Here is a 12,306-nt window from a genome sequence, read left to right as displayed (position 1 = left end):
ACCAGAGTGGTAAACAATACATGCTGAATACTTGTCACAACTTAGGTTAATTGAAGTAAAGAATGCTTTTTCCGTGCAAGCTTAAGTGAAACTGTGAGGAAAAGAAATTACACAGTGGCGAATTAGTGTCAATATGGCACTTTGTTCTATGTCTTGCTAGATTAGGGTCACTGAGGCAGAAATGGAGCAGTGCATAGTAGTGGATGCAATCAGAACAATTCGGAGACAGCATGCAAGGAGGAAAAAATGGCAGACAGAAGACCTATATTTGGTTTGGTTGTTAAGAGAAGAGTAGGGAGGGCTCTTTGGACCTCGATTAGAGCAATTGCTGTGTCTCGCAGGATCTGTGTTTTTTTACGGGCCCTCACTAGAAGAGTTTCTGATGTAAAAAGGTACAAAGTTATTTCGGTAGTTTGTGGGTGATAGGATTGGACATGGAAGGTGGTAGAGATTCTGATTCTTAGATATAGAAGCATCTTGAGGCCCAGTGATTGAGACATCCCCCTAGTTATAACTGTTCTGAAGAGCAATTATTGGTTTGGGATATGTGGGTTTCGGGATGCTTATTGTCACCACTTTAAGAGCAATTTTATGTCAGATTCAAATTCTCATTTATGAAAATTTTTATGGATATTCATGGGTTTGTACAAAACTGCACAAGGGATGAAAAGTTTAATTTACATGTCAGTAGCTTGTTACCGTACAGGTAGTAAAGTTAAGCTCAATTTCATTTTAAGTTGAGGTGCCTTCCTTTTTCTTGCATCTCTAAAATACCTTTTTTGTTATTTCATTTTACAGTTTAACCTTCATCTTACTGGGGACATCCATGCAATCACAGCTGCTAATAACCTGGTGGCTGCCGCCATTGATGCTCGCATGTTTCATGAAAATACGCAGACCGATAAGGTAGGAAGTTACAAAATTCCTTTGTTAGCCATATTCCTTGTATCGCCATATATTAATATGTTTCACAGTCAGCTCTGCATTGCTAAGCAGCTTGTATTTTTTATTTTTGAAGGCTCTCTTTAGTCGTTTGGTGCCTTCAAATAATGGAATTAAGAAGTTCTCCGACATACAAACTAGAAGGCTTAAGGTCAGTGTTTTGAGCTCCTTAGTTTTTAGTGTATTGTTTGCAATTTAATCAGACCTTTTCAGATTGTTTTTCATTTAGTCTATATAAAGTAAACTTTTGACAACATACAGAAGGAACATCTGTTCTCAAAACCAAGACAGCATGACTCAAACTCATCTATTAAGTTTCAAAACTTTGTAATATTTTTGTGTTAATATAGGTGTTGGGATCCACTTTAAAAAGCACAAATTGATTACGCCTCTGGTCAATTTAATTACATCAAACTGAGCCAAGTAATCACTAAAAAGGTTAAGTTGGTATTGCTTGTCTCAAAAGGTTGACAAATATTTTATGCTTGATGTTTGTGATATGAACTTTTTTCTTCTTCATGCTTCCTATACAAATTGGAAATGAGGTGTAATTTATATAGAATGACTAAAAGACGAAGCAAATCTCAGATCTCCCCAAATATAGCAATTAGGGTCAGATTTGAGGCACTTGTTTCTCGCGCTGTTTGGACAAAGAAATAGGAAGTGTGTTAGTTCTTTCTCGGAACATATGATTACATTAGCGTTTCTTAGCCTTTATCATCTTGTTTTTCCAGCATCCATTAGTTAAGAAAATGAAGGGGGTGACCCAGCTCTTGCCGAGCAGGACAGATCTATATAAGGTTGTCTCCGCGAGAGATGTTCATATATATTTTACCAGTGTAACCGCAGTGGAAAATAAGCAAGGCACCTCTGCAAACTTTTTCCAGAGTAGTAAGACCTAGCGCTTTCCTTTAGATGAGCGGCTGTTAGGTTATTTTTATTGTAACCCCAAAATAAGGAGGTTGTTTGTGACTGTTGGCATGTGTATTATTCCTCTTGTCACAATACAAGATAAGAGAACAAGCAAGCCAACATAGTGATATCTAATAATTGTTTTCAACTGAGCCCACTGAAGCACAGTTGGTATAACCCACGTCTGCTCCATTCAATGTTACTTAGCCTTGGCTTGCTGGACACCTGGCTGCCTGGATGTGTCGCACCAGAAATCCACGCAAACTTCCTTTTGAGTTTTGTGACACCACAGTTGTGTAGATGAAGCCTGCACTGCTCTTTCCCTTTTCAGCTGATCATTTTTCAATTTCTTCAAAATCCATCACAAGATGATCACATACAAACTCCTTTACGATGACTGCATTGTAATTTAAAACAGCCCTGGATCATTGTATGTGGTCTCCTTTTGTTTATATGTGGCTCAAAATGTTGTTAGATCTCCGGAAGTTTTGTTTGTGTATATTTTTAACTTGATACCCACTTGCTCATCTCCATGTTTCCTTGTTGAGGACTCCTTATACGGATCAAGATGTTGTACACCTATAAATCCTAATGAGTGTAATGTAATTTAGTATAGGTTTTTAGATCAGTTGTGAGGCTAAGGTCAGTAAGTGTTGTGCACTGTGTAGCCAACCCTCTAGGATTCTAGATTTGTTCACTCTCCTTTCAATTGCTTTATTAGTTCCGTTTCCCTGGGAGGCAGTGCTAACAAAACCTTAGAATACTTGGCAGCTATAATCAAACAAGATTTCGGTCTAATTACGTTTTTAGACGAGAAGTGCCTTTACTGGCCTTCCAGGTGTGGAGGGTTTTGGGCATCAGCCTCTTCCTTTAGTTGCAGTTATACAGAAAATTATAAAATCTCCAGTAAATTAGCCAAGAATAGGTAAAGACCAAAATACTATTCGACTAGGGATCAACATTGATATTCTTTTCAGCAACTGGGGCATGTAACTTCCTGCACGGGCAACCAGTTTCCAGAATACCACTGAGACCTTTATACCTGTTGACAATTAAAGGTGTGCTAACTTTTTATTATTTGTCATAGTTTTTGCTTATATTCCTCACCCGTGCACCTACTACTTCTAGATAGACTATATGGCAATGACTGTACAGACACTTCAGTGTGCACTTAGCAGCACACAGCCATCCAGTGGGAAGCAGAATCAGCTTCTTCCTGTAGGTGTAGCAAAACATCACATGGCTCCTGCAGTGTCCAATGGCACTAGGCCCTGCCATTTCTTTTCTACTCGCCACACCTGCCATAGACAGTGGGATGGCTGTCTGAGACCCACTTGTCCGTCTTATGCTAGGATGCACAAGTTCTTTTGACCTGTCTCGGGTCTTCCGATGATCCTCCTTAACGTGAGTAGGCCAGTACCAATAACAGTAACAGTTCTTTAATGTAGCTTATGCTGAACACCGCTTCACACCAAATAGTAGTGCTACCTCTGATGCTACACTTCTCTCCTAAATGGAATTGCTTCAATATAATATGATGACAAGGTGCCAGGGTCGTCCTGTAAGCTCGTCGCCAAATATTGTTATGGTGAACCTTCCAACAAAATGAAGAACAGCAGCATAATAACTCCTTCCTTTTATTAAGTCTTCCAGCACACAGGAGACAGGCCTGCCTGGTTCCTCCGTCCAGCCACTGTCATCCACAGAATGCTAGACCGAGGATCCCTTCTACATTACAAAGACATCCTAGCATTTTACTGTAAGACATCAAAGCATATTACCATAATTACATTTACACAACAGGGGTCTTTCCTATCCTGGATCTTTGCCTTCTAAACGTTTTCTTGTGCAAGGAGAAATTCAAGATGTTCACCTTAGCCCAGGTTTTATCTGCCCTGGATCCCAGGGACTGGAAGGTGGTATTGGACTTACAGGACACTTATTTACAGATCCCAGTCCTGCAGGCCCTCAAGTGCTATCTGCGGTTCAAGGTAGGCCACAAGTATTTCCCATTGTCTATGCTGCATTTCAACATCACCTGTGCCCTCTGGTGTCACAAAAGTGATGGCAGTGGTTACTGCCCATCTGCAGAGGTTGGAGGTGTACCAGTCTTCTGCTACCTGAAAGATGAGCAGTTGAAGGCGATTGTGTCAGTCTGTCAAAGCCCACCTCCAGAAAACGGCGAACCTCTTGACATCATTGGGATTTTCAGTCAACCTGTTTAAGTTACACCTGACTCCTTTTGTAGAGGCTTCCCTTCATCAGAGCCATCCTGGATTCAGTGTGCTTTTGAGCCATTCCTCTGGAACAACGAGGCCAGGACATGTAGGCTAAGATACTGATGTTTCAACCTCTGTTGTAGGTTTCAGGGAGGTTGACTCTTAGGATTATTGCATTCTGCTCACCGACCATTGCAGGTAGCACATGCAGTTTTTGCAGTGGGACTTTAAGTCTCAGTGGGCCCAGAACCTGGGGAACATGTCAGATTCCATGCAGGTGTCTGAGGGGACTCCAAAAGGTCTGCAGTGGTGCCAGCAGCAGACCCCTTTCCCTTCCCCACCCAGAGTTTACAGTGGTGATAGATGCATCGTTAGTGGGTTGGAGGGGGCAGTCATCTGGAAAAGGTTTAGATTTGAGGACTCTTCTCTGGCAGAAACCCATCTCCACCTCAACTTGCTGGACTTGTAGGTGATTGTCATGGCATTGAAGACCTTCCTGCCCACTGTCAAATTAAGGCTAGTGCAGGTTTTCACAGACAATACCACCGCTGTGTGGTACTGAAACAAGCAGGACGTGGTGGGTTTCAGAGTCCTGTGCCTCTAGACTCTGCTCCTCTGGAGCTGACTGGCTCATCCAGAGATTTCCCAGGTGGTGCACCACCTGGGGAGATCATTAAATGTAAGAGCGGACAAACTCAGCCAGTGCCGTCTAGCAGATCACAAATGATAATTGCTTCCGGAGGTGACCTGGGACATTTTCCAATGAGGGGAAACCCTGGCTAGATCTATTTGACACCTCTAAGAATGTGCTGTGTCAGCAATGTTATTCACTGGAGGTCCCCAGAAAGCACTCCCTCGAAGACGCATTGTGCATAGAGTTGGAGCTTGGGACTCCTGTATGCCTTACCCTCCCTACTTCCCCTTGCTCGAGTTGTGAAGATCAGGAACGACCAGGCCCAGTCATCGCGATGGCAGAAGAGTGTGGTACCCCAATTTTCTGGACCTGAGCAACTGCTGGTCAATTGGACTTATGCTGTGGGGGGATCGCCTGTCACAACAGCAGGGTTGGGTCTTTCACTTGAGCCTGCACAATCTGCTCTTTAATGCTTAGAGATTGGGCAGCAGCAGTTGAGTTCTTTTGAGCTCCCTCTCGAGGTCATTGATGTCATCTTAGCTGCCAGGTGACCTTTCACAAAATCTGTACATGCAGGGCACTGGGACACGTTTATGGCGTGGGTTGGTACCCAGCAGCAAGACCCATTGCAGGTGAAATTGTTGAATGTTATTTGCTTAGCCTTTGGCCCAGCAAAGCTCTGCTCGGCCACAATTATAGGTTTCCTTTTGGCTTTTCATGTTTATGGGACCAACGGTCCTTGTTCAAATCACTAATTGTGATTTGTTCTGTAAAAGGTTTGCACCATATGTTTCCACCAACGCTGTTTGAAATGCCACAGTGGGACTTTAATTTAGTCCTCACCTTTCTGATGGATGTGTACCCCATTTGAACCAATGCACTGTTGCCCATTGTGCCTGCTCACCTGAAAAACAACTTTCTAAGTGGCGAGAACATCCGCACACCAGGTAAGCACATCAGACCCTTTCAATCTAGCCTCTCTATACCACTTCCTTTCTCAGACAAACAACTAGTGCTGAGGATTTGAGCTGCATCACTACCAAAGTTGGTGACGCCTTTCCATGTCAGACAAGCCATCTCTTGCTCCCCCTCATCCCTCAAAAGAGGAAGAAAGAATTCATGGTCTGGACCACGAGTGCTCAGCTTTTACATTGATCGTACCAAGGAATATTGGGTGGAGGATGAGCTCTCTGTGGGGTTCTCTGGGGAAAGAATGCCAAGACAGACGCAGAATATGTTCGGGAGGGGGGGGGGGGCAATGCAGAGGCGCACACAAACTCCGGTTTGCACAGAATTTACCGGCTAACTTGCAATCAGACCATAGGGTTTTTCTTTCCCATTCGGAGACCAGCCAATTAAATAAAGATTGTTACAGCTAAATATTATTTTTTTTAAACCAATTTCATTAATATATATAGAAAATGGAACGTGGCCCAATGTGCCATTCTGATAGCCTGCTTGGTTCTGGTTTTAAAATTTTTAAGGCTGCTTGATGCAGAATCCTAGTTGAAACATGGAAATATGGTTATATTAAGCAGTACAAATCCGAAACTCTGACTCACATGTCTATTAAAATGTGTGGATACATTTGGCTTCACTCTTCATTGAAAACTATTTCTGTCCTTTCTGTTCCTTAGCGTTTTGGCAAAGGACTTTCTAAGAATAATTCTCGGCATCTGCTGCCTTGGCAAAGCTTGTTTTTCTTTCAATATGTTCTTGTTTTGAAAGAGCTCTTTTAAAGTCATCTCGTTTGTTTTCCTGTGGCTGTGTTTTCAGATTGCAAGACTGCCATGCAAACCAAGGAAAGTTGTAATTTCTCACTTACATTCATGCGAGTTCTGCCTAATCCATCCATGTATATGAATGTACTAACATAGAATCCAAGCAGGTGTGAAAGACCTGTCTAAAATTAGGTCACCTCACATGTAATCTGTGAAAAGAGGGAGCAATAATCCATTTGTTCTCTTCATCCCTTGGTAGGTCTTACTCGGTGCACTACATGCAATGATTTCCATTTTGTATATTTATGCTGTTGAAGCATATATTCTTTAATCTCCCTTCACCACTTTATTTAAAAAAATGCATATTTTGATTACAATCAGGATGATATGTTTCCTAACCAGTTGCCTTTTCTCTGCCAATCAGTGTGGACCGGAGCCTGCTTTCGCATACTCAACTCTTCCGTACTTTTGTACTTTGCCTATATTGTTTTTTTTTTGTAGAGCTGCTTCTTTCTCTTTCTTCAGCTGGGGTAGCCGCCAGGGCGTTGTCTAAGTTCAAGCAATGTGCATTCTGGCACAATCACTTTGCGGCTGCTCACCTCCTGTTTGTCCAACAAGGGAATAAAATTTGGCGCACACCTGCACATTATGCTTTTGATTTTATGTTGAAGAGGCCTTGGCAACGAGGTGAATACAGGGGCTCAAGAATTGGTAGCCCACCTGAGGATTACAAAAAAATGATTGGTGGATTACTTCAGTTCATCTCACCCACTGGCCATGTACAGTCCATCGTGGACCCAATCAGCATTGGAACAGTCCAGCTCAACTACCAGGCCAGATCCATTCTTAACCAGAACACAATCAACTCCAGACTGGTTTCAGGCTATTTTTGATCTTTTCAGTATGGTGTAGCTTAATTCCAGTGACACAGTAAGAGTGGGATCCACATCTGGGCATACTCGTCGTACTGAGGAATACAAAAAATGATGGTTTCAATGCTTGAATTATTCTTAACCACTGCTAATTGCTCAGGGCAGCATCCCAGTCCTTCATTTTTTTGCCACCAGGCCACCTCATACAGGACTCAGCCATATGCAAATCAACCTTGGTCCTGCTCCAGTAGGAACAATCACCATCTCAGATGAACAATCATTAATAAGTCTGAGACAGGTGGACCCACTGCATTGCATCCATATCTTTCTTCCAGTTCCTAGAGACTTGTGATCAGATGCATTATCAAAGGTCTAGTAAAAGGCCATTTCGTACACGAGTTTGGTGGGGGACATCAAGAATATATAGTCACTTTCTCCAGAAGAACTGCTGACTGAGCGCCTGTGTCCCAGTGAGACACTGCTCTGGACTCCTTTTTATGTTTTGCCTACACAGCGCTTGTGCTGTGCTTGTGAAATTTATTGTGTTTAATATAAATCTTCAAAGGGGCTTACATCGCTCTCATACTTTTTATTGGTTCATGTGCTTGCCGTTTACTTTTCCTCCATTTCTATTTGCCGTTGAGCACTATTTCTTGTTGTACCACGTGTGTTTGTTCTTATCAGTGTCCCAAGTGTCTCAAGACCCAAGGGCTCCTTTTCAAACACCTAACTTCTTTGTGAGGCTGCTCTCTTAGTGTGTTTGTAAAGAATGTTGAGCCAACGCAGAGACTCAAACTCGGCTCCCCAGCTTCAAGGTTGGCCGTTCTGGCCGCTACGTCACATCCTCTGTCCTGCCCCTTCTGTTCTATTTTCAGTACTCATGTTTAGCAATCGTGGTTGGGTCATTTCATCGCTGCTGCTCGCAAACCCATCTTAACGCATCCCCTCTGTCTATGGCTCATGTTCTGGCTGCCCCCCTTGCGTCTACTGCTGTTGTTACAGATAAACCATAGTGTATTTTTTATTGCAGTATAAAGCTCTCTTGTACCGTAATTTTTGTTTGTGTGCCACATAGAATTGTTAAATATATACATAAATAATAAAGCTCACTGTGTTTCGTTCTCTTCAAAGGAGGTACAGCCAGCTGCACTGCTGAACCCTCCCTCTGTGTGCCCCACCCTTCTTTCACCAATCAGAGCTGAGTCACTTCACCGCTGCTCCTCGCAAACCCCACTGAAAGCGACCCCACTCTCAGTCCACGACTGCTTGATGTGTCTCGTTCTCCTTGTCAGAGGTATAGCCAGCAAGAGGAGCAGGACCCAGGAACCGTGCTGCGGGGCACTGGCCATTGCAGGTGGTTCAACTTGATTTTCATCTCCATGAACAGTCAGCAAGGCAGCCCCCTGGACGACCCTGTTGCATGATGCAGCAGGTGCAGTGCCACAGGAGCCAGAAGCTCCAGGAAAGGCACTGAACACCGATTATTGCTATTTGTTACTACTAAACAAGCAGTCACCAGCGCAGTTACCTTGCAGGCATCAGGGCTATGATTTGAAGGGTGCAGCAGGTGCAGTGGCACAAGGGCCAAATGCTCCAGGAAACCAACTGAACATCAATTATTGCTGTATCTTACTACTAGCAAGCAGTCAGGAGTGGTTTTTGGCTCTTATGTAAACTATTGCATCCAAAGTAACACATAGCCTAAAGTATCACTGTAATAAAAGCAGTAACCTATTGGACTTTACTGTCTACCTACAACTTATGTTTACATTCAGCACATTTATATAGCACATAATCACAGTTTTTGTATGGTCCTAAAATGCTTCTGAATCTGGACACACTAACACCTTGGCAAGGGCATTCTCCATTCTGCATTATTAACATTTCAGCCGTTGTAAACACTGTATAAATACTTATACCTGACCATGTGACATTCCATGCCAAGCATTGGCAAAGCCAAAAGGTCTTGCTTATGCAAGATCTATCGGCTTTGTCAGTGTTTTGTTAGCCATTTAATACAGCGGCACTAGCTTCAGTGCAACATGACTGAAAATTAAAAAAGCACTATAACACGAGCAACTGTGGCTGTCTTTCAGCTTTTTTACATTACGTTCAGCCATTTGCAGCATTGCTAAATGACATTAGCAAAGTCAATTATTCTTGCATAGGCAAGACTTATTGGCTTTGCCAATGCTTTTTTAAGCTTTTTGCTTAAATTACACAACTGCTCACAAAGCCACAACAAAAAAACAGCTCATTAATCACATAGGCGTAACATATTGCATTTACCAGTGCTTGTTTATTTCTTGTTATTGAGTTCCACTTCTGTGTGGTGCCAGGATGACAAGGTCCTCTATTCATTGAGCAAAGGAGCAGATATAAAAGGACAAGTTACGGATACTGAGAAAATGTAGGAAGATTTTTTTTTCCCCTACATATCTTTTTACATTCATGTGTGCTTCTACACAAATTTCGTCTGTCTTTGAACCAGTCGATCCTGTGTTAAAGAGGAAAAATGTTATGCACCTTTGAACATTCCCACTTTAGAAAATAAGCTTGTCTTCTCCCCTAATTATATTAAGTTGACCCTTCAGGCGGACGTGGTCGAGAGTCATAACAAAACCTGGTTCCTCCCAATTGAAAGATAGAATAATGCGTGAGGCTAGTAAGGTGGAACATCTCCCCTAAATTGGATCATGACATAGACCTATATCAAGATCTTGCACAGACCGCGCTAAACAGAAGAGCCTTAGCACCAATACACTTGAGGTCTAAAGATAATGCATGTCTCTTGAGTGCGTAATGAAGGACATGCATTAAAGGCACGCACCATGCGGGGGAGTGTTCCTGAGTTTACGAACAGATCCGATTAGCTCACACCCGGATCACTACAGAGTTTGATGATGCTCCGACATGGGTCTATGCTTTTTGAAACTCATGCCATACATTGGCAAGGGAACAGGGACTACTTAATAAAGAGAGTGACTTGCTCTCCATTATGGGTGGCCTGAGGAGAGATATGTGGACCACAACTTGATTAATCCTTGCATTGGGGAAGTATCTATCTCTTACTCTTGAGATGGGAATGTCTCAGGCCACACTGGGGGGGGAGGGGCAGTGGTGGTGGGGGGGGGGGAATGGAGGAGATTAGGGTGATTAGTCTATACAATGATTTGCTTGAGATGAATGATCACACAATTGTTTGCTTATTGCTACCAGGAACAGAGTGTGAGGGGTGATAAAATGGTGCGGAATGGGTGAAATCTGTTTGCAAGAAACCCACCTGCGAACCTTGGATACCCACTTCATGCCAAATGAGCTTTATCCAACCCAATATGTTCTGCCACATCGGCCAAGTAGGGGGGGGTTATGATAGCCCCCCCCCCAAAGATTTCCACTTTGACAAAACCAGAGTGATTAGGCACACAAGTAAGAGTCATCACATTTACATTGGAAACATCAGATATTTCCTTGTAACGTCCTCAATATGTATTGCCCCAACCAAGGACAGGAACACTGACACATCTGATAGCTGTGATAGGACAGTGGGACCCACCTAGCCTAATGTAGGTTGGAGACTTCAATTTAGTCCCAGACACCCTACTAAACAGACTCCCACAAAACCAATACCTACATAGCTCAATGTTAACAAAATTATTAAAAGGGATGCGGGAGGCAGGTTTGGTGGACTTAAGGTGTATTAATCACCCTGGTGCTGGGTTGGACAACACCCTAAGCTGCTGGGAAGGTAGGAGATGTACCTCCTACAATACACACCGGAATTGGAATTTTGACAAATCCCTCTTAAAGAACAGACCCTCGAGACAAGTGCACGGTGAAACTGTCATCTATATATTGAGGTGAAGGCGAAAGAGACCTCCCCCAACATGACTTGAGATGCTTTCAGGGTGGTTATCTGAGGGGAAGTATTGCAGAGAGGTACAGGTATGTTGTTCAGCAATGTTAATCAAAAACCGACCTCAGATCAGCGAAGGACTGGCATAGGCAGACAGGATCTCTAAAAAAAAAAAAATATGCATGAGGCTGTCTACTTGAAGGGGAAGATTGACCTCCTGGCTATTGAACAGTTAGAGAAAACAGTACTCTGTCTGTGGCAAAGGTTTTATGAGCTGGCCAATAAGAAGGCTCGCTTCTTGCTCAGCAGCTACTTGCTCAAACGGCTCACTGGCAAATACCTACCATCACAGGGAAGAGAGACCTCAAACTGGTCATGAGCTTAGACAAGATTAGGGCATTTCCGGACTATTGTTCCTGTCTGTATGCAGCAGACACTACATTTCCAGGAGAAGGAGATGCCTACATCAGGGAGGCACTCTTACCAGTAGTCTTCAAAGCCAACAGAGATAAATTGGAGGAACTCATCATTAAAGAAGAAGTGTTTTAAGAGATTCAGGACTTACATCCTGATAAATCTCCAGGCCCTGACAGGTTGACAAATTGTTTCTTCAAATATTTTAAACCTGTTATGCTGCCACATCCAGGAACATTGTTTAATTCCTTCCTACTATCCCACACACAGTCCCTTTCCATGGCAGAAGCCACAATCACATTGATACATAAACAAGATAAACCTACTTATTAATGTGACGTATAGTCAACCTATAACGCTGATGAACACAGACACAAAAAACTTTACAAAATTCCTGGCAATTAGATTGCTGTCTCATATGCCCTACCTTATTGATCCAGACCAGACGGGGTTTGTCCCTCAGTGACAGGCAGCTGACAACATTAGAGGAGGACTTCACATTATAGAAAAGGCTCACCATAAGGCAATTCCCATGCTGATCGTGTCTCCGCATGCCGAAAAGGCGATTGATAAAGTGAATTGGACTATTCTCACTAAAATACCAGAAACAATAAGACTAGGCCTGCAGATGCGAACCTGGCTTGCTATAAGCTACCAAAGCCCATCTGCGCACATACTGATAAATGGGGAAGAATCATATACATTTCTACTACATAAGGGGCACACAGTAGGTGTA

General features: G+C 43.0%; 1 protein-coding gene across 2 annotated transcripts in view; it reads left to right on the top strand.

The window, feature by feature from the left end:
* Window positions 1–12,306, top strand: part of MTHFD1 (methylenetetrahydrofolate dehydrogenase, cyclohydrolase and formyltetrahydrofolate synthetase 1) — a 293,116-nt gene that overhangs the window by 178,995 nt on the left and 101,815 nt on the right. For both annotated transcript variants that reach the window (XM_069207350.1, XM_069207351.1), the window contains 2 exons: window positions 799–906; window positions 1,019–1,093. In XM_069207350.1, coding sequence (XP_069063451.1) covers window positions 799–906; window positions 1,019–1,093 — 183 coding nt within the window. The remainder of the gene's footprint in view (window positions 1–798; window positions 907–1,018; window positions 1,094–12,306) is intronic.

This window comes from Pleurodeles waltl, chromosome 9 (genome assembly GCF_031143425.1).
Source record: "Pleurodeles waltl isolate 20211129_DDA chromosome 9, aPleWal1.hap1.20221129, whole genome shotgun sequence".
Lineage (NCBI taxonomy): Eukaryota > Metazoa > Chordata > Amphibia > Caudata > Salamandridae > Pleurodeles > Pleurodeles waltl.
This window is presented reverse-complemented; position numbering and strand designations above follow the sequence as displayed.